Here is a 20627-nt window from a genome sequence, read left to right on the forward strand (position 1 = left end):
AGTGAACTTTCTTTCAGTCAATGGTGGATGTACTTGAGAAGCAACGTCTTTCTATCGTTGTGAATATTGTCGAAAGCTTTCATTGCACTTCATATTCATGCTTTGCAAAATTGTTCGATCAGGGGCCTTATCAGTCATGTGCTTGTATTGACCCAAAAAAGCTTGAGCTAAATCCCTCCAAGAACGTATTTGAGTACGTTTTAGCTGATTATACCATCTGGATACAGACCCAGATAAACTGTCTTGGAAACAGTGGATCAATAATTTTTCATTCTCTACATAGCCAGTCATACGATGACAATACATAGTGATATGATATGAAGGGCATGTGGTCCCATTATACTTCTCAAAATCTGGAACCTTGAACTTTGGTGGAATAACCAGGCCAGGGGCCAAACTTAGTTCTTTGGCATCAAACCCATAAAATGACTCAACTGTTAGATTTTTATCACCTCTTCTATATTTTCCAATAGTTGAGTGAATTTTTCCTTCTCAACTGATTTGTTTAGGTCAAGGACCTCATTACTAATACAAAATTCATCAGGCTTCAACTCAGAAGTAGTAGGACAATCAGTGGGGAACGATGCTCCAGCTTGATATGGTGAGTTCTTAACAGCGAAGTAAATCGGTGATTGAATTTCCTGGGGTATAGAGGTGAACTCAGGAATATGAACAGGTGTAACATCCAAAGAATTTCTGGGGTTTTCAACAAGACTCTTTCCAGCGGTCTGATGCTTCTCAATCATTTCTTTCATATTGTTCAGTAGATCGATATGAGAATTTGTGATATTAGCTTCAATTTGTGCCAACTTGCTCCTTAATTCCTCTTGTATTTTTTGCTCTATCTCAAATTTGGCTAGCCTATCCTCATTTTCTTTAGACATTTTTCTTGTGTCGTGCTGAGCGTTCTTGCTTCAAGGAAAAACCAAGATCACTTCGTTTGAAATCTTTATTTTAATGAATGAATGTTTTAATATATTATGACATAAAAATGCAAAGATGCCAAATGTAAATATGCAAATGTAAAAATGTAAATGTAAATACAAACGTAAAAATGTACAAATGCAAAATACAAATGCATGTATGAAAAGGTGTTACTCAAGAGTGATCATCTTAGAACAGATTTCATTGAACGCAAAAGTTTCGGTACATCAAACAAAACTTTACATATAGGGATATATTTCATTCCTAACTTCTCCAAATCCAAATTAGTCTATCAGCTTAAGGGATATATTGCTTGTCTGGACTGCAACTTCTTCCATGACATTCTCTTTCATCTTCTGTGTCACTTCTCGGAGTTGCTCATTTTCCCTTGTAAGAGAACTTTTTTGTCCAAGAAGTTCTTGAACAAGATCTTCATATAAGTTGCAGTTCTTTTTCAACTTGGTGACCCCTGTTATCCACTCTTCTGGGGTACTTCCTAGGCCAGCATTTTGAAACGTTTGACTGATCTTCTGAAAATCTTCATGCATGGTTTTCATTTCTGTGCTCAATTTCTTGTTTTGGTCATTCAAGTCCTTCAAATAACATACTTGAGCTTCATAAAAACCTCCTCCACTCTGAATGCCCTGACTGATGCTCTTACCATAGACTGCTTTTGGTATCAATCTGGTAGGATCTTTTGTAATACTTTTGGTATTAATATAACCGGTTTTCTATGTGCATTGTTCTCTTCCATCCTCGGAGTTTCTTCAAGATGTCTTTCCTTGGCCGCATCATATTTTGTTTGATCATAAACTTTTTGTCCATTTACGATTTCTTTCCAATTGATGAACAGTCTTTCCAGTAAACACCTTTTGATTATGGCATGATCATGCAATGCAAACAAAAGAAATTCATGCAAACAAGTTAGAGCACAATAAAATGAGAAAGGAAAATAAATTGGTTAGTACCAATTAATAGAAATAAAAATTCTATCTATCAATGTACAAATCTTAACCTCATGCTTTCTAGTTTCATGCTTTGTTTGGAAAAATTAACCTAACTGCATGATTTCTAGTTCGCATGCATTTATTCAGGGAAAAGGAAATAAATTAAAAGCTAAAGTTTATTTCTCCTTTGTATATACCTACTGACAAAATTTCGGCATGGTTTTAGATCGGGAGAGTTTCTAGGGTTTATTATATGCAGGTTTTCAGTTCTAGGAGTAAAGGTACTCGAACTGTCCTTGTTGATGCCCCCTTGGGCTGTCAACCCTCAATCCTAGTCCATTACAAACTTAAGCGGATTGAGTTCAATTCCAGGGGATACATTTCTCTATACCTGACACGGAGGATAAATTCTCACGAAGACATAGAGCATATGAACCCCGAAAGTTACTTACTAGGTCTGACACGGAGAATAAATTCTCACGAAGACGTCGCTTTCACTCCCACTTAAAAGGGACAAACTCAATTATAGAGCTTATGTTATGCAATGCAAGTATTGTGTGTGAGGAGAAATGTTCAAACCTTTGACAGAAAAATAAATAATGAAATAAAATACTTGTAAATAAAAATGAAATATTAATAAGAAAATATATACATACTATGAAAATAATAAATATATAAAAAATTTTAAAAAGGAAAAATCATAAATTAAATATATAAATTTTAATTTATAATTAATAGAGACAATTTGTAATTGATTTTAAAAGTTTGACCAGGTCCCCAGCAGAGTCGCCAAGCTGTCGTAACCGGTTTTCGTCCCGGTACGAAATATTTATTTGGAGGGAAAATTGATATGAATAAATGGTTTTGAAAATAATTTGAGAGTCGCCATCGGCCTTTTGGGTCAGGTAGGTCGAATACCTAAAAATTATTTTTTTTAAAAGAGTTTTAAGAAAACATCAATTAAAAAATAAACTGATCTGCGTTTATAACCAAAAATTCGTTCTTTTTAATAATAAAAAAGGGAATCGTGGTCGGTTACGTTTAGGGAAGGATTAGCACCCCTATAACGCCCAAAATTGGTACTTTTAATTATAAATTGTCTCTATTATTAAAATTTAAAAATTTAAAATATATTTAATTTATAATCCTATTATTTAAAAAAAATATTTAAAAATATCGGAAAATGACTTCTAGGTGCCTTAAGACAGCTCTTTTCTTTGATATTGATAAATATTAATTTAAATTAAATAATATTTTTTTTATAATTTTTAATTTTAAAATACCAGAATAGGACATCCAGTTGTATTAAGACTGTCCTTTTCTTCGATATTGAAAAATAAACATTAAAATAATTTATTAAAAATATATAAAATAATTATTTATTATATATTTATAACTATAATAATAAAGTATTTAAATATATAAACAAATAAAACAATAAAAATACAATTAGAACGATATATTTAAAAGCAGTAAAATAAATGAAGACATTTAAAATTAGTGACTAAAATATAATAAATTAAGATTAAAAATCTAATTCATAATTAATCAAAATTATAGGGATTAAACATACTATTTTTTATTTTATTAATTTAATGACTAAAATAAAACTATATAAAATTCGGATATTAGATTAAAATAAATTAAAACATATTATTCAGATTAAAATATTAATTATTAAAATTATAGGACTAAATCTGTTATTTATCCTATATATATATTATTTTAATATAAAGGACTAAAACAAATGAAATTAAAATTAAAGAACACAATTAAAAGGATTATAAATTGACTTAGTGACTAAAATGTAAAGTTTACAAATTAGAATGGCTTCGGACGGGATTTAACTATTATTTAATTATGCGAATAGCCCTCCCCAAAACGGCGTCGTTTGGGAAGGGCTATTTAATGCCCAAACCGGCTGGCCCGAAGGGCCAGCTATCTCATTTTCTTTTTTTTTTCTCTCTCGAACAGAGAGAGCCAGAATTCTCTCTGGCCTCTCTCTATATTCCCTCCCCGGAGGGAATCCGGCAGCCGTCTGCCGCCGCGAATTCTACCGCCGACCACCACCTCCGGTGGTCAAAAATTCCCCAAATTCACCTAAAACGTAGATCTAAACACCCTAAGACCGAATCCGGCCTTTGTTTCCCCAAAAAGACTCCTAATCAGAGTAAATCTATGAAAATACCTTCGGTATTTTTTGTTCTCCGGCGATGTTTAGTGCTTCCGGCGATGGTCAAGGCTTCTTTGGTAAGCTTCTCTCCTCTCTTTTTTTTTGTTGCTGTATTGTTGTTGACTGGGATCGTTGGTAGTTTTTGTATCTCTTTCTGTTTTTGTTGTTTCCTCGTCTCTCCGTTTTTTTTCCTTGCTCGCAGATGATGGCTTTATAGCCATCACCGGTGTGGCCATCGGACCGGGTAAAAGAATACCCTTCGGTGAGTCACCGGACTCCCAGTGGTGACTCACCGCATAGCCATGGCGTGGACGGCTGGCGTTGGAGCTTCTGGAGCCTTCGGTTGGGACGTGGCAACGGTGGAGATGACGAGAGCAGCAGCGGCGGCCGCGTGGCCCTAGGGTATCATACCCTAGGGTTTGCATCTGGATGTTCTTGGACCGTTGGATCATGCCAGATCCAACGGCAGCAAGCTGAGGCGGCTGGGTAGAGGCTAGGGTTAGAAAACCCTAACTAAAACCCTAAATGTTTTGGGTTTCAGTTTGGTTTGGGCTTGTAATATGGGCCTGATTATTGGGCCCCGAGTTTTGTAATATTAATAAATAAATAATATATATTAATAATAATAATTATTATAATTATAATAATTATAATAATAATAATAATAATATAAATAAAATTAAAATGAAAAAAAATGAATATCTTCACTGAGCATCAAAAGTTATAGATTCTCATTTAACATAACTCGTAGGAAAGAAAACTTGTACTTTCTAATTGATTCAATGATGCACCAAATCCAAAATGTACATCAATGGAATAGGCACATAAATTGTATAAAATCAAACTTTTAACATGGAATCTCCAAAGTAAGCTCTTCACAGTTAAAGATCAATTCGTTCTCAAATCTTTGTAAAACAAAACGCTCCTCTGACAAAATAATATTGGTAACAGTGTATTTTTTATCTGAAAATGGCATTCTACCTGTTCTTCCAGCCCGATGTAAATAATCAACAGCAGTTTTTGGCAGGTCAAAGTTGTATATGTGAGTTGTTTCTGGCAGATCAATCCCCCTTGCTGCAATATCTGTACACACAAGGAGATACCCTTCTCCTTCTCTCACATCCTGCAAATTTTTCGGAATGATAATAAATGATTGAACTACTACAAATAACATTGTGGTTGGTATGAATTTGAACTGTAAATTTGATTTCCCCCCCCCCCCCCTTTTCATTCTCCCTACAGGCCTTTACAAAAGGATCAAACAATAGACAATTGTTAGAAACCACGTTGAGGCTAGAAGAGGGAAAAAGTTGAACTAAACTTTTTCACCTTTCTCCCTTTCCATCATCTCTCTACCAATAACTAACATTCTTCATACTCCGCAACAACCACTGTGGTTTTTTTTATATACAACACTTTGTCAATTTTCTTCTATTTTCTTTTTCACATAAAAGGAATCATATAATTCTGCTAGAATAATCAATTAAACTAATTAGTAACAAACTCAGCTTTATTTTATCTAGAGGGGAATGGGAAAGGGCACACCTAATCATAGAAGAATTAGAGAACACTTACTGAGAGTGAAGCTGCTCGTGAATTAAAATTCATGTCCTCCTCCAAAAGAAGGATCTGTAAAGAACCTTCATATGATGTCCTCAAAAAATCAATTAAAAGAGATGTTGAGGGAGCTTTCCCGGCTTTTTTTGCCTTCTCAGACTGCATTGAATTGTGGAGAAATGAATACTTGAGAAATTATTAGAGAAACCGAGAAAGTTGAACCTAAAGCTTGTCGAAGTTCAATTTAAGACCAATTAATGTTGTATTCTAAGAGAATAAATCAAGAGAGAAGGAAAGAATACTGGAGTTAACGCAAGAAAAAAATTATTTCTGAAGTAGGAGATTACAAGAGTTTCAATACACTGAGTTTGACTTCTAATAGGACTTTAAAGATAATCTTCTATCTAGATTACGTAAACTAATAAGACTTACCTAACTTATCATAAAAGACTCCTAAAAACAAAGGAGACTACTACTACGACACGGTTGCTTCTGACACTCACTCGTGTTGGTGAGTGAATATCTGACATTCCTATCTTTAAAATTTCATGAAAAACCTTGCTTGTTAGCCCCTTTGTGAGCATATCTGCCAACTGATCCTTGGTAGAGCCTATAAACTAGTAGAATGTGCTGACATATTTTAATAGATGAAAAAGAATTTTCAAATCAGGAACGAAACCTAATTTGATACCATGTTGTAATGTAAGTGAATAAATCGAGAGAGAAGGAAAGAATAATGGAGTTAATGCAAGAAAAACAATCCGATTTCTGAAGTAGGCGATTACAAGAGTTTAAATAGACTGAGTAGTAGTTGACTTGCAATAGGACTTTAAAGATAAACTTCTATCTAGATTGCAAAGACTCATAAGACTTATCTTCATATCATAAAAGACTCTTAAACAAATGAGACTACTACTAGTACTAATAATAATAATAATAGGACTACTACTACTACTACACGGCTACTTCTGACAATTACATTCCTACTTTTCCTTTCATCCATGAAAACATAAAGCCATACAAGTTACACACACATGTATGCTAGATTAGAGGTTTGGATTGGAACCAGCAGGTATCATGATCATATCAAGAAAATGTCATTCATTAAATATCAGGTTAAAGCATTCATACAGAAAATGCATAAACCCAAACCTACTTTCTTTTCTTTTTTTGCCACAAACCCAAACCTATTTCCAAGATAACAAAATATAATAATTGCATCATCTCATAAGTCAATATTTGAACAAGGATAAGCTGTGCATACCTGCTCACCAACAAAAATAATACCAGACTTGGGCAGATCAGATTGTAATAAAGATATCAATAGTTGGTGTTTCTCTTTTCTACCACATATCTGTCAAGCAATTTAACATAGGACCATAAGCAATCGGGGCATCATAGACCAAGAGCAAGATGCTACAAACGGAAATAACATTTGGTAAAACATAATTTGTAGTAAATACATATAAGTTTGATAATAAAAAATTCCTCACCACAAATCTATGATGTAGGCATGATGGCATTGGCTTAATTGGATTGACATGGACATGAGCAACGTCCCCCTGTAGGTAATACAGAAATAGTAACACGTGCTAAAACCAAAAACAGAAGTACAAGAGTTTCCAGCAAGATGACACAAGAACTTTTAACAGATTAACCTTTGTCCACTTCTGCTGAATGCAGTCATGTATAAATCGTCTATGCTGAGGGATGGATGCACTGGCAAAAACAGTTTGACGGTTGTTGCACGAAGAATATGACGTTAAAAGCATCCGAAGAGAACTAACTTGTTTGGAAGAATTGAATAAAAAATCAACCTAACAAAGAAAAAAAAGTGTAAGAAACCTCATTTTTAAAAAACAGATCATAAATAAGTCAACAACTAATTAACAGAGGCAGAAGCTATAGTAATTTGATTACCTCATCAACCACCAATACTCGCATAGAATCAAGCTTAAATATCTGCTTTTCAAGCATCTGGCTCAAACTTCTAATTGTTGCTACCACAATAGTAGGTGGTTCTGCCTGAATTTTAAACATTGGGGAAAATAAATGAACAGATTAAATATGCCTAAAACATGACTAGCACATACATTTTCATGTAGTTTGACATGAAATTTAGCACAAACATAAGAGCTTTCAAAAATACTTCGATGTTAAGGAAACACCTTAAAGAATATACATCATCAAACTTTACCAGAGGGCACTTCATTGCTGCTCAATAAAATTAGAAAACATAGAAAAAAAATAGTAAGTAAGAACTGAGTTTCATTCTTTTCAATTACTTATCAAATAATTCCACATTGTCAAAATGAATCACTGTCTATTGAAAATATTTTAACCTAATTTAGAAAGATAATAATGTTTGGCAACTATCCTGTAATCTACATGGACAACATAACGGGAAGAATTAAGCACCTTGAGCCAACTCTTATGTCTCCTCAACATTCCTCCATCTAAGAGCGCCATAACAGTATATGACTTGTGGTCCAGTACGGGATCCATATGCCTTGCAGCAGCCAACAACCGAGCGACTTTTGTAACCTTGACCGAATAACAAACACCAAAACTTCCATAATAATAGTACTACCATATTCACTTGATATAATCCAATATTGTAAACTACTTATTTGTCCGAAATCAAATATCCAAATGAAATTGAACTTGAAATGTCAAAATAATAAAAATGAAAGCCTTACTTGCATGCCAAGTTCCCTGGTGGGAACCACAATTAGAGCTTGAACAGCTGATCTTTTAGGATTTATTAGAGAATATATTAACAATAAATAAGTCAGCGTCTTCCCGGAACCTGTCTAGAGCACCATCAATGAGGCCAACATTAATTACATCATCATCTCAGGCAAATATTTTTGTGTTTTTAATATATATACATATATGAATATTGAAAAAAAAAATAAAAATAATATTGATTTGGAAGAAAACCTGAGCATGAAGAATGCAATCATTTCCAGAGAAGAGAACAGGCAAAGCTTCCATCTGTACATCTGTTGGCATTAAATAGCCAACCTCTTCCAGTCTAAAACGACACCGTATGAGCGAGAAACATACAATACCTCCAATTAACAAAACAAAACAAAAAGGAAGTGAAGCGGAAGAGAGGCTTGCCTGCGTAGCACATGGTCCGGCACGTGGTTCTGGCAGATTTCACGAAGAGTTGAAGAATTTGGTGAGCAGAAGAGAGGTTTATTTGAGAATTTTTCCGACGAGCAACGGAGATTGGGGGACGGCCTTCGTGGTTGAAGGAAACGGTAAGCACTAGGTTTTGAGTACGGTACCGTTTTGGGTATAGAGAGAAGATGCGTAGCTGAATTTGAAGAAGCCATTTTCGTTTCCCTTTTCGGTTTTCTTCAATCTGGATATCATCAACAGTTCAGATGGCGAGTCCCAAGTGATGTCATCTTATTTGTATACGTAGATCAAATTCTATTATTAGTCCCCTGCATAATTATAAACTGTAAATTTAATCATTACTTTTGGAAATTTATGAAAAAAAGTTAGTAGTAATATTTAGTGGCGGAAAAGAATGCTAATTGTTTTAAAGGATTTGAATTCAAATAGATACGGCTGTGGAGTATATTTACATTATCAATAAATTAAGAAAATTTTGAATAAATATTATCTTATAATATGATCATTCTAAATTATTAAATTTTTGGATAAAGTAAACAAATAATCTTTAACTATAATGTATTATTTTGTTGAGTCCCTCGACTCTTAAAAGTTACAAAATGATCCTAACAATAAAATATTATTTTGTTAACATGTGATTTTTTAAAAAAAAATTGATTGTCGTATGAGTTAGATGTTAACATGTTAGCAGGGATACTATAAAATCTGATCCCGTAATCGTCTAACTCAGCATATGTCAATTTTTTTAACAGAAAAGAACGACTTTAAAATATATGAATAATCGAAAAATTATTTTATGTTTTTAATAATAATGAGACTTAATAAAATAATAACATAAATTGAAGGACATTTTATAACTTTTAATAATCATAAAACTCAATAAAACAACCAATTATATTATTTGTGTACTTTAATTTTTTTTTGTAATGGTGAAAATGAAATTGAACAAACTTGAGCCATAATTGGACCAAGAATTAAATGAATTTAGGCCTAACAATTAATGAGTTTAAATATTAACCGGTTTTTACTCTCTTTTTTGGTCCCGTTTAATCCATTTTGGTTTCTGCTTTTAGTATAATCCCAAATGATTCAATCTAAAAATAGTTCTGTGGCAACTACTGGACCGTTACATCTACCGATTTCCGGTCTAAGCGGTTTAAACCGACCGATCTTATTAGGCTCCAACAACTTTGGTTATAAGGGTTCCAAGGCTTGCTCCAAGTTATAATTTTGTACTGCATTTTCCCACTCAACCTTCCTAATTGATGATTGGCATAACAATAAAATTAACTTTCAAAATTTTGTATAAATAATTATTTTGCTCTTTATTTTTTTAAACATTTTTTAACATAAGCAAATAATTTTATTAAAAAGTAAAAAAAACTAAAATTAAAATAAAGGTTTATAATTATTATTATAAACTAAATACATAATTTGGACATTCTTGTATAACACTTAAACTAACCACTTAAGATCATATAATGATCATACATGAAAAGTGTTAAAAACTCAATCAAAAGATTCGAACAAAAAATAGATACGAACAAATCTAACTATATCGGCAAACGAACTACAAAAGGGGATTAAGCTATTAAAAGACCACCGAGAATCGCAAATAAGAGCCGAGTGTCGTGAGAAACTATCCACGAACACAAAATGGTATATCTAAATTCAATCTGAGGGTCAATAATAGGGAAGATCAACAAGATTACAAATAAACACCATCTTGATCAATTGTGGCATCGTCAAATCCAACCCTGAAAAAACATAAAATAAAAAGAACAACCAAACGACCGAGACAGAAGACGAAAAACATGTCACAAAGATAGAATTATTCTTATTAAAAAACTAAAAAAGAAACAAAGGGAAAAAAGAATTGATGGTCGGAAACCAACACCAATACGAATTTTGTTTGATAAAAGTAGTTAGTTGACTAATGATCAATACATATTTATGACTTAACATTTTCATGTGTGTTTAATTGATAATGTGACATATGTTATGTCCTCTAAATTAATGATGTGAAATGTGTGGCATTATTCAAAGTGACAACGTGACTTATGTCGCTTCACTAATTAAACATATGTGAAAATGTTATGTGATGAATATGTATTAACTATTAGTTAGCTAACGATTTTCATTTAACATGTGTTATTTTAATTAAAAATTGAAATATTATAATTAAAATATTCCAAAGAAAGAAGATATAATAATTATTTGTACAAACATTAAAGATTATTGTTATGTAATGATACTTTTTAATTTTCTACTGTTCTTATATGTTATTTTTAAAAAATAAAAATTAAGAGAAAATATATTTATTTGTTTGTCTAAACTGTTCTTTTTATTATCTCGTATTCTTTTAAGTAAGGTGTTCTAGAGCCGTTAATAACCCTTATTCCCCTAACTAAAATATGAAAATCAAGGTTTTGTTCTATTGTTAATTTACAGAGTTAGGTTCAAGAAAGGATCCCAATCCTCCATTAATGCTAAAAAAAAGCTTTTCTACCTTAAATTTTTTCACATTTCTCTTCATAATCATCTTCATACTATATACTTTATAAGCCTTTCAATAGTAGCCAAGAGCTTATTGGCTTTCATTTTTTGATGTGAAAAAAAGCCAATATATAATAATAAACCTTTCTCTTTCTTAAATCCTCAACCCAAAATTTCCACCATGGTAGCTGCTTCCTCTAACGCTCTCTGTTTCCCTTCCTTTATCACCAAAACTGCTTCAACTCCACTGTTTCTTAACAAAGTTGCAAGAACCCATTTTTGCAAACTCCCTCAAAGGTTCCAAAACCACTCCTATTTTAGAGTTTCTATAAAACCATTCAATCTTCTTCTTTCAACATCGAGGTTGTTATCAATGGAGAAATCCAATCTAGGATGTCACATTAGGGCCACCGGAGCGACCCACTGTAAAAATCTTGGAAAATTTAAAACTTTTATTAAAACATGTAAACTCATAAAATGATTTATGAATACATAATATAATTTATCAGTATTCAGAAATAAAACAGATTTTCAGACTTGAATATTAAATAAAATACAACCTACATGCCCCCTAATCACATGTACCATACTCTACAAGCAACGCCAGAAGAACTCCCTTACTGATGTCAATAGATGCACCGGTACAATTCTTTTAATCTGAAAAGGTGAGTAACAGAGTGAGCTTTGGGAAGCTCAGTAATACAGAACTACCAGATGATGCTACAGGACATGCAGATAACAAATAATCGTATGTTTCCTTATTGGTTTAGACATCTACAGATTTTTATGCTGATCGGAGATCCTACGGATATTTCAGGTAGTAACAGACAGTAAGCTTTCAATTCATATGGAAATATTTCAGATATCTGGGTTCAGGAGATCATAATGGGTTGTCTAGTGTGTTCCCGCAAAACATTTAAAACATTTATGCTTTTTAAAATCAGTGCAGATCACGGTTATTAAAAACATCATAGGAGTTTTTAATTTAAAAACTCCGAATCATCCTCCAACCGAATGCCATGTGTAGATCCCCGAACTGCACAACCTAAGGGAGTACCTTGGGGCCTCCCTGGCCTATCTAAGAAAAATCTCAGGGCCGCAGAGCCTACCTAAGGGTCGCCTTAGGTCCATAAGGAATTATCAGTCAGTGCAGAACCTATAAAAGAAATTAATCGCAAAGACTGAACCTGCCAGAGTCTTCATACCATAACCCAGAGTGCCCCGAATAATCCATTTTGCTTCAGTAACGGAGATATTCGAAATCAGAACAGAAATCAGAGCAGAAATCATAACAGAATTCAGAGCATAAATTAGAACAGAATTCAGAGCGGAAATCATAACAGAATTCAGAACAGAAATCAGATAAAATATTCATATGATTAGGGAACACAATAGAGATTATAGATATGGTTCGGAGGTACTGGATAATCTTATTGGACATAGAAACAGGGATCTTTAGTATACCGATAGAATGTCATAAATTAGAATCATTATCGGAAGGGTTTATTAGCTGATGGGAACATTGATTATTCAGAACATGACTTATCAGGATCAATTAGTATTCGGAAAATTTTCGGAGGCACAAGTATTAAGAAAGTTTTTCAGAATCCTTTGCATATGGGTTACTTGTTTTTCATATATGACCAGAGTGATTTGAGCTGATAAGGGAGAACGAAGATTTTGGACATTTACAATCTATGTCGATCGATCGGATTTTCAAACAACTCGAGCTGAACTACTTCCAAAACTGATACTTGTCGACTGATCAATTCATTTCCCTTCTAGGGTATTCAATCATTCCTGCGCTTAGTGATATTCTTGGGTCATTTGCATTCCAGGGGTATTTTGGTCATTTTCCTTTTATTCCGTTCGGTCTTATTATTTAATTCAAACTTATCTTTTACTTCAGTCCTTTTGAACAATTCTGACAAAAGAGCACCATCGATAAATTATTCTTTAGTGATTTACTCATAACTCGGAGATTTTCGGGTAAGTGTCTTCTCAGATTTTACAAACGGAATATCAGAAATTTTCTGTACAAAGACATGATCTTAACAATTAAAATTGTAATTCATCGGTTTAAGTACGAATCCTCAGGGTACTTTTTTATTCAGGGTCAACTCAGACTATTTTTACCTCTCAAGGGCATTTTTGTAATTTCTTAACAGATAATTTCGGTATTAAAACTCTTAATAAATGATAATTATAATTTAGTGATTCTAGGGTTAATCACTTTTTCGGATAATCTCTAATCTGTAAATTATTCCTTAACAAAATTCTTATCCAACTTCCAATGTCAATTATTGTATTTTTACAATATAAGGGTATTTTTGTAATTTTACCTAATCGAATTATTCTCATAATTTATCACTTAAATCGTATTCGGTTTGAATCTATCCATAATCAAACAGACATAATAGACCAATCATATATATATATTCATGCATTTATCCATTATCAACATATTCCATAAAGCATAAAGAGGTAGTAATGTATTATCTTGATTTTTATGCCATATTGATCGACCATTTACACTCCATTTGAATGCCCTTGATCTTGAAATCAACTTCCAATAAATTTTCGAATACATATCAACATAAATTTCATCAGAAACAGAGCTTAATTGTGAAAAACGGATCAAATCGGTTGATAAATCAGTGAAAAACAGCTTACCGGGTTCATATTTGGCGAAACGGACTTTGGAATCAAATTCAGGACATCGAAAAATATAAAATATGACTTTTCAAAAATTTTAACTTTTCAAAAATTGACTGTGGTCAAAGTCAACGGGTTTGAATGATAATTTGGAGGCTTTCAGGTTCAAATTTGGAAAAACGGACTTCGGAATCGGACTCAGGACGTCGAAAATATAAAATATGATTTTTTGAAAAATTTGAATTTTTGTTCAAAGTCAACGGTCAACGGGTCGAGTCGGGTCAACGGGTCGAGTCGGGTCAACGAGTCAGGTCAAACCGGGTCAAACTGCCACCCCCATTTTCGAACCTTCCCAACGCGCAGGGGCGGAGCGTGGGGGTGCGTGAACAGTGCTAGGGTATCTGAAAAATTCCCGAATTTTTTCTAAATATATTTTAAGCGATTTTAAGACACTTACCAAGCTCGGTTCAAAATTTTGAACGGTGGAGAGCTCGATTTCAACACGTCATAAACTTTGACTTCTTCACCTCCCTCACGTGTCGGCGACGACGGAGACGTGAAGGACACCTGTGAACTCGGAACGACACAAGCAACACTATGGTGCGGGAGGTGTCAAAAACGGAGCAACGATCGACGATGAATTGACGATTTTTACGGCGGTGTTGTTAAAAAAAGTCGAAACTTTGAATCGAAATTCACGACGTTTAACAGTATTTCGCTACGATCGGTTTACAAGGTTTTATTCACCGGTCGATGATGAACACAATGGTGGTTTCGAATCGACGATCGGTGGTCGGACGACATAGGGATCGAGTTTGAAAGGAGGGGAGGGGGAGGAAAAATTTAGCAAATTGTTCTGGTGTGAAACCAGAAATCAATTTGCACGTATATAATGAAATTGCTGTCGACACTTAATGGGAGAATTCAGGACTTGGTCCCTAAATTTCCTTCAACTTCTAAAATGGTATGCAAACTTTGTAACTTTACAATTTAATCCTCAATTTCTTCTAAAGTGTCACTTAAATTCAATACTTTATAATTTCTAAAAATTTAGCCTTAAATTGGGGTGTGACAGATGAGAAGGCTGAGGCTTTTGGATGCAAAGACAAAGTCGTAAAGGTAGTTCTTTTTGGGATGGCTTGGGGCTAAAAGCAAACATTTAAAGAGATATGCTGAATGGCACAACTTAAGAGGATTCCATGGGGTTACTTTTGTCGTGGATGTTAAGGTATTTCTATGGTTTGATGCTGGTGCAAGGATTGAGCAGCGTATATCTGAACTGGGAAATGAGTTGGCCAAGTGGGTTATGGAGAAAGAGGGAGATGGTCGTGAAAGGTGCTTCATTTTCCATGCTTTTAGCAACACTGGCTGGTTCGTGTAAGTTTAGTGAATAAAATTCCATTTTTAAAAGAAAAATTGATTGTTGAAAGTAAATTTGGGGATCATTTGGTGTTCTTTTGTGGCAGATATGGTTCATTGCTTGATAGCTTTCAGAGAAGAGAGGGATTGAAAGAGAAGATAAAAGGAGTAATCATTGATTCAGGAGCAGCTGACCCTTTCAATCCTAAGGTTTTGTTTTGTATTTTGATTCTTCGAGTTCTATTTATGATGCTTTAATGTTTAAGTATAGTTTTTGATTCATGAATATGGGGATTGAAATAAAACTTTATATCAAATTATGAACTTGAATTCTTTAGCCGATTTCTGCCAATGATCTGGTGTTGAAGCACATACAGAGGCATTAACAAGGTCCAAGCTTTGGGTTTTTGATTTACGATGACATAATATCAAAATTAATAATCAACGTTTACATGAATGATCGTTTTAGTCTTTATTATTATTTTTAAATATTTAAATCCCAACGTTTTAATTTTTTATATAAACTGTTAGTTGACTGACGATTAACATATGTTATTGACGTGATATTTTTAAATGTACTTAATTATTGACGTGATATATGTCACGTCATCGTATTAGATGACATGATACATATCATATCAACATCATGAGTGATGTGACACATATCATATCACTATCTTAACTAACGTAAACCATTCTATGTTTCATATTGAATAACAACACATGTCATGTTAAATATATAAGACATGTGAAAATATCGTGTCAGCAATATATGTTGTCCGTTAGTCAACAAACGATTTTAATCCATCATGGGTCATTTTAACCAAAAATTGAAACATTAAGAGTTAAAGTATTCTATGAAAAAAAAATGAACCAAAATGATTATTTGAGAAAATGTCGGGGAGTTAAATTTGATATTACATCATTTATAGTTGATGTTTTCTCGGTCAGCTCTGAGTTTTGAAGCAAAGCTTTACATCAAATTATTAACTTGACTCTTGATTAATGTTACTAACTACATCTAGTCTTAAATTTACAATGGAATCAATAAGGTCCAATCTTATTTTAAATCAAAATGATGGATTGTGATTAATCTGGCCTTTGATCCAAGAGAATAAGGATAAGTCCAGGTTTTGGATTCAACTGGTAGCTGTATATATTTGATGACACTTAACATCCATATGTTATGCTACGTTTACGTTTTAGCCGTAGGAACGATTCGATTGTGTGTTGTGGGACAATTTCATATCAGTTCCGAAAAATTGTATGTAGGAGACTGCTGGTTTCTGTATGTTGAAATGATGGGCTGTCAATATTTTAGTATTTTTTGCTTCTTCCAAGTTGGTTAATAGCTCTATCATAGCTACTTTGATTTTCACAAGACTATGAAATCTTACAATGAAAGTACTGATTATTTGCATATGCTCTTCGTCTTTGCAGGTCTTCGCACTCGGTTTCACTGCTGCTATACTGAAGAAACGGAGCTCATTAGTAAATGGACTCTAAAATGCAGCAACTGATATAAAATTGCAGAAAGCGAGACCTGGTGTGATCGAAGCTGTGCTGCTCTTTGTCCTGGAAAAATTCTTTGCATTCATTCTGAATATGGCTGATGCGAACCGGTAGGTTTTCGATTTATGCCCTGTATCGGTTGCCATATATCTTGTTGTTGCAATGAGTAATGGATTGTTTCAAGCTACAACTTTCCTCATTATTCAGAAGTTTAAGGAAAATGGTGAATGCCACAATGGAGCACCCTCCTCCATGTCCGCAGCTTTTTGATAATACCTTCTCAAATAATCGTCGAAATTCAATTTTTTGGCCATACCTTCCCGACTGATCGAACTCTTGTTTTCTCGTGAAATTATTTGTTCTCGAGTAAAATTGAAATTCGCGTTTGTGGTTTAATTACCCAGAACATAATTGCTTTGGCTATACGTAAAAGTGACAATTTGAAGTTGATTTTCATGAATGAAATTGGAATTCCTTATATTGATCCATGTTTTCTTTATAAATTATATATTTAATACCTAAATTATTATTTTTCTTATGTTTTAGTATTTAAATTTTATTTTTTTAAATTGTATCTAACGTTTTGTTTAAGTTTCATTTTAATATCCTACCGTCAAAAAATTAACTGAACTGCTGATATGATATTTATTTTTTTAATGATGATGTGATTTACCTTTTGGTGAAAAATCCGCTACTGAGTTAACTTCCTTTCGAACAAGTTGAAGTCTAATTTCCCATTTTCTTTCTAATATCGTTCTAATCGCCTGTACAAGTGTTGTACCGGGCACAACCTTAGTCTCTTTCTCTCGTTGCTTCTGTTTCATACTAGAATTTTGGATTTTAGGGATTAAATTGATTAAATATTAGAACATTGACGATTATTTTTCTAAAATCAGGATGAAATATAAAAATATATAAAATATAAGAGTTAAATTTGTTATTTTACTATTTTTATTAAGGGTAAATTACACTTATGGCCACTTAACCATGGAAGGATTCTAATTCAACCATTAATATTTTAATTTTATCAATCCTACCACTTAACTAGTAAATTATGTCGATCAAGCCACGTATGACTAACATTTGATAGAAGAGTTGATACGATTATAGTTAAAAAATTTGATAAAATTGCATATTGGCCATCAATCAGATGGAAACGCATGTAATTATACTAATTTTGTAACTGTCATGTTAGTTCATACGTTAAATATTAACGACGGATGACTTAATTGATATCATTTAAATAACTAAATGATATTACTAATAAAATTAAAAGATTACTAGTTAAATTGAAAACTCTCAATAGTTAAGTGATCATGGTGTAGTTTATCCTTTCATTAATTAACACGTGATCTGTCGGTTTGTTGAATCAGTTGATCATTTTATAAATTTTCATAGAAGTAGGATGTATAAGTAAATAACCTTATAATTAGGGACCAAAAGTGTATTTTACCTAAAATAATAATGAGGCGATAACTTTATTTCAGGCGCATATTCAATCCTTCACTTTTATTTTATTGTAATTAAAAGAAAAAACGGTTTCAAGTGAAAAGGAAACGAAAATGGCAGACTTTATCCTTTGTAATCCTCAATTAATCCAATACTAATAGTAACACTGCTCTGGTGTCGCCGCCGCAGATGGCCGCTAGCAGCGATCCCAACCCGGAGGGTTCCAATGAGCAACAGAAACGATCGGAGATATACACTTACGAGGCCCCCTGGCACATCTACGCCATGAACTGGAGTGTCCGCCGCGACAAGAAATACCGTCTCGCTATCGCCAGCCTTCTTGAGCAGTACACTAATCACCTCGAGATTGTTCAGCTCGATGACTCCAATGGAGAGATCCGATCCGACCCAAACCTCTCTTTCGATCATCCCTATCCCCCAACCAAGACCATCTTCATCCCCGACAAGGAGTGCCAGAAACCCGATCTTCTCGCCACTTCCTCTGACTTTCTCCGCATTTGGAGGATCTCCGATGATCACTCCCGGGTCGACCTCAAGTCCCTCTTTAATGGCAACAAGAACAGTGAGTTCTGCGGCCCTCTTACCTCCTTCGACTGGAATGAGGCGGAGCCCAAGCGAATCGGCACCTCCTCCATTGATACGACTTGTACTATTTGGGATATCGAGAGGGAAACGGTGGATACCCAGCTTATTGCCCATGATAAAGAGGTTTATGATATCGCCTGGGGCGGCGTTGGTGTTTTTGCTTCTGTTTCTGCTGATGGGTCGGTTAGGGTTTTCGACCTTCACGACAAGGAGCACTCCACTATTATTTATGAGAGTTCGGAGCCCGATACTCCGCTTGTACGGTTGGGGTGGAACAAGCAGGACCCAAGATACATGGCCACTATAATTATGGACAGTGCTAAGGTGGTTGTTTTGGATATCCGCTTCCCTACACTGCCGGTGGTTGAGCTGCAGAGGCACCAGGCTAGTGCCAATGCCATAGCGTGGGCACCCCACAGCTCTTGCCATATTTGCACTGCCGGGGATGATTCCCAGGCCTTGATTTGGGACTTGTCCTCCATGAGTCAGCCTATGGAGGGTGGGCTTGACCCAATCCTCGCCTACACCGCCGGGGCCGAAATCGAGCAGTTACAGTGGTCAATTTCCCAGCCTGATTGGGTGGCCATCGCGTTCTCCACCAAGCTTCAGATTCTCAGGGTATGAGTGTATGGAATTGGTATGTCGGGTAGTAACATTCAATGCTAAATTTGATAATTCTTAGTGTAGTAATTGTACTCAAATCTATGGGAATAACAATTGTTGCTATTGTCGTGTCTAAAATCTCGAAACTGTTTTGGTTCTGATGCTTGGATATTGATTGAAAACATCTTCCTTATGACTATACCAATCTCTTTAACCTGCTCTATTTTTGGTGTTTGCCATTCCTTTACATCCAAAACTTTCCCTGTTTTATTTGTAGTTGTGAGAGCAAAATAGCTGCAGATTCATTTTTTTAGAACGCTTGAGAAGCAGTGATTTATGGACCGTGAAATGAAACACAAGATCAAGACAACCACTCTTTGCGGTTTGATTTATGCAACATGATCTCTGTTGTTCTGTTGGACAAGATGAGAGTGTTTTCAGTTTCTTTGGTTTTCTGCAAAGTTTAATTAGTTACCATAAATGTGATAAACGATGGGCATGAATATGGGTGGGGGTACCCTGGGCTGCTTTGAGATGCTTGTGTTTGTGTTAATGTTAAACTAGCTTTACCCATAGAATTGTTATGAACATGACTAAGTTCCCGACTGATCTATGGAAAACCAAATCAGTTATAACCTTGCAGGTGGAACTTGGAAGGATAGAAGCCGATATAGCAATGGCATCAACGGGCAACTACGTGACCAAAGGACACGGATTGGTTCATGCGGAGTTAAATCTAATGACAATATATTTGTCAAGGGAGAAAAATTGTGAGGATGAGTGGTCATTGGTAGAGCAATATAAAAAGCCTGTTTTCATATATCGGGTCTTTGACCTCTAGCAGTCATGTTAGTTCGGTTTCACAAGTGGATTTTCTGTTACCTGTTTTTGTTAAGCGCGGTGAAGAGGGTCATGGAGAAGTATCAAAAACTCTGTTTATGCATTGGAGAATTCATTGCTATTTGTGTTTTAGTTGATACAAGATAAACTTTGGCCAATTTGGATCATATGGTTGCTATTAACAGTATCAATTTCTTATTAGGGGTTTGCAGCACCCTTAGTGGGAGTTAATATTGGGAAGTTTGCAGAATCCATGTATGACACTATGTGCATGTTCCCTTGCTTTGGCTTTGTTAGTTTATCTCAACCTAGATCATCATGCACAGTTTAAATTACGCTTCAAAAGTTTTTGAATT

The 20627-nt window shown here is 34.3% G+C and overlaps 2 protein-coding genes and 1 pseudogene across 6 annotated transcripts; 2 read left to right on the forward strand and 1 right to left on the reverse strand.

Moving 5' to 3' along the window:
• Positions 1 to 4840: 4840 nt before the first annotated feature.
• On the reverse strand, positions 4841 to 8988 carry LOC120178332 (DEAD-box ATP-dependent RNA helicase 58, chloroplastic). Of its 3 annotated transcripts, XM_039184200.1 has the most exons (10): positions 8728 to 8987; positions 8545 to 8638; positions 8301 to 8414; positions 8020 to 8145; positions 7522 to 7626; positions 7260 to 7418; positions 7095 to 7163; positions 6866 to 6955; positions 5620 to 5760; positions 4841 to 5167 (listed from the first exon to the last, which is right to left on the reverse strand). In XM_039184200.1, exons 1-10 carry the CDS (start codon positions 8943 to 8945, stop codon positions 4892 to 4894), a joined length of 1392 nt encoding a protein of 463 aa, XP_039040131.1. In that variant the 5' UTR covers positions 8946 to 8987; the 3' UTR covers positions 4841 to 4891. The 3 variants fall into 3 exon arrangements, with proteins under 3 accessions (XP_039040131.1, XP_039040132.1, XP_039040133.1); XM_039184201.1 differs by lacking the exon at positions 6866 to 6955 and having other exon boundaries at positions 8728 to 8988; XM_039184202.1 differs by lacking the exon at positions 8728 to 8987 and having other exon boundaries at positions 4842 to 5167; positions 8301 to 8410; positions 8545 to 8644.
• Positions 8989 to 14863: 5875 nt separating this feature from the next.
• Positions 14864 to 17101, forward strand: LOC120178350 (annotated as a pseudogene).
• A 1213-nt stretch (positions 17102 to 18314) lies between these two features.
• Positions 18315 to 20503, forward strand: LOC120178318 (WD repeat-containing protein LWD1-like). Of its 3 annotated transcripts, none has more exons than XM_039184187.1 (2): positions 18315 to 19465; positions 20061 to 20503. In XM_039184187.1, exon 1 carries the CDS (start codon positions 18412 to 18414, stop codon positions 19450 to 19452), a length of 1041 nt encoding a protein of 346 aa, XP_039040118.1. In that variant the 5' UTR covers positions 18315 to 18411; the 3' UTR covers positions 19453 to 19465; positions 20061 to 20503. The 3 variants fall into 3 exon arrangements, with proteins under 3 accessions (XP_039040118.1, XP_039040119.1, XP_039040117.1); XM_039184188.1 differs by having other exon boundaries at positions 18315 to 19446; positions 20061 to 20502; XM_039184186.1 differs by lacking the exon at positions 20061 to 20503 and adding an exon at positions 19709 to 19962 and having other exon boundaries at positions 18315 to 19446.
• The last annotated feature ends 124 nt before the right edge of the window (positions 20504 to 20627 follow it).

This window comes from Hibiscus syriacus, unplaced genomic scaffold (assembly GCF_006381635.1).
Source record: "Hibiscus syriacus cultivar Baekdansim isolate YM2019G1 unplaced genomic scaffold, ASM638163v2 tig00112347_pilon, whole genome shotgun sequence".
NCBI classification, from domain to species: domain Eukaryota; kingdom Viridiplantae; phylum Streptophyta; class Magnoliopsida; order Malvales; family Malvaceae; genus Hibiscus; species Hibiscus syriacus.

What these genes read in the sequence shown, in the direction of transcription:
- LOC120178332 (XM_039184200.1), bottom strand. Translation starts at nt 8,945, where the DNA reads ATGGCTTCTTCAAATTCAGCTACGCATCTTCTCTCTATACCCAAAACG. An exon ending in GAGTATTGGTGGTTGATGAG is followed by an intron (nt 7,419 to 7,521) that starts GTAATCAAATTA and finishes TTTCTTTGTTAG; the next exon opens with GTTGATTTTTTATTCAATTC. An exon ending in GCCTACATCATAGATTTGTG is followed by an intron (nt 6,956 to 7,094) that starts GTGAGGAATTTT and finishes ATTGCTTGACAG; the next exon opens with ATATGTGGTAGAAAAGAGAA.
- LOC120178318 (XM_039184187.1), top strand. Translation starts at nt 18,412, where the DNA reads ATGGCCGCTAGCAGCGATCCCAACCCGGAGGGTTCCAATGAGCAACAG.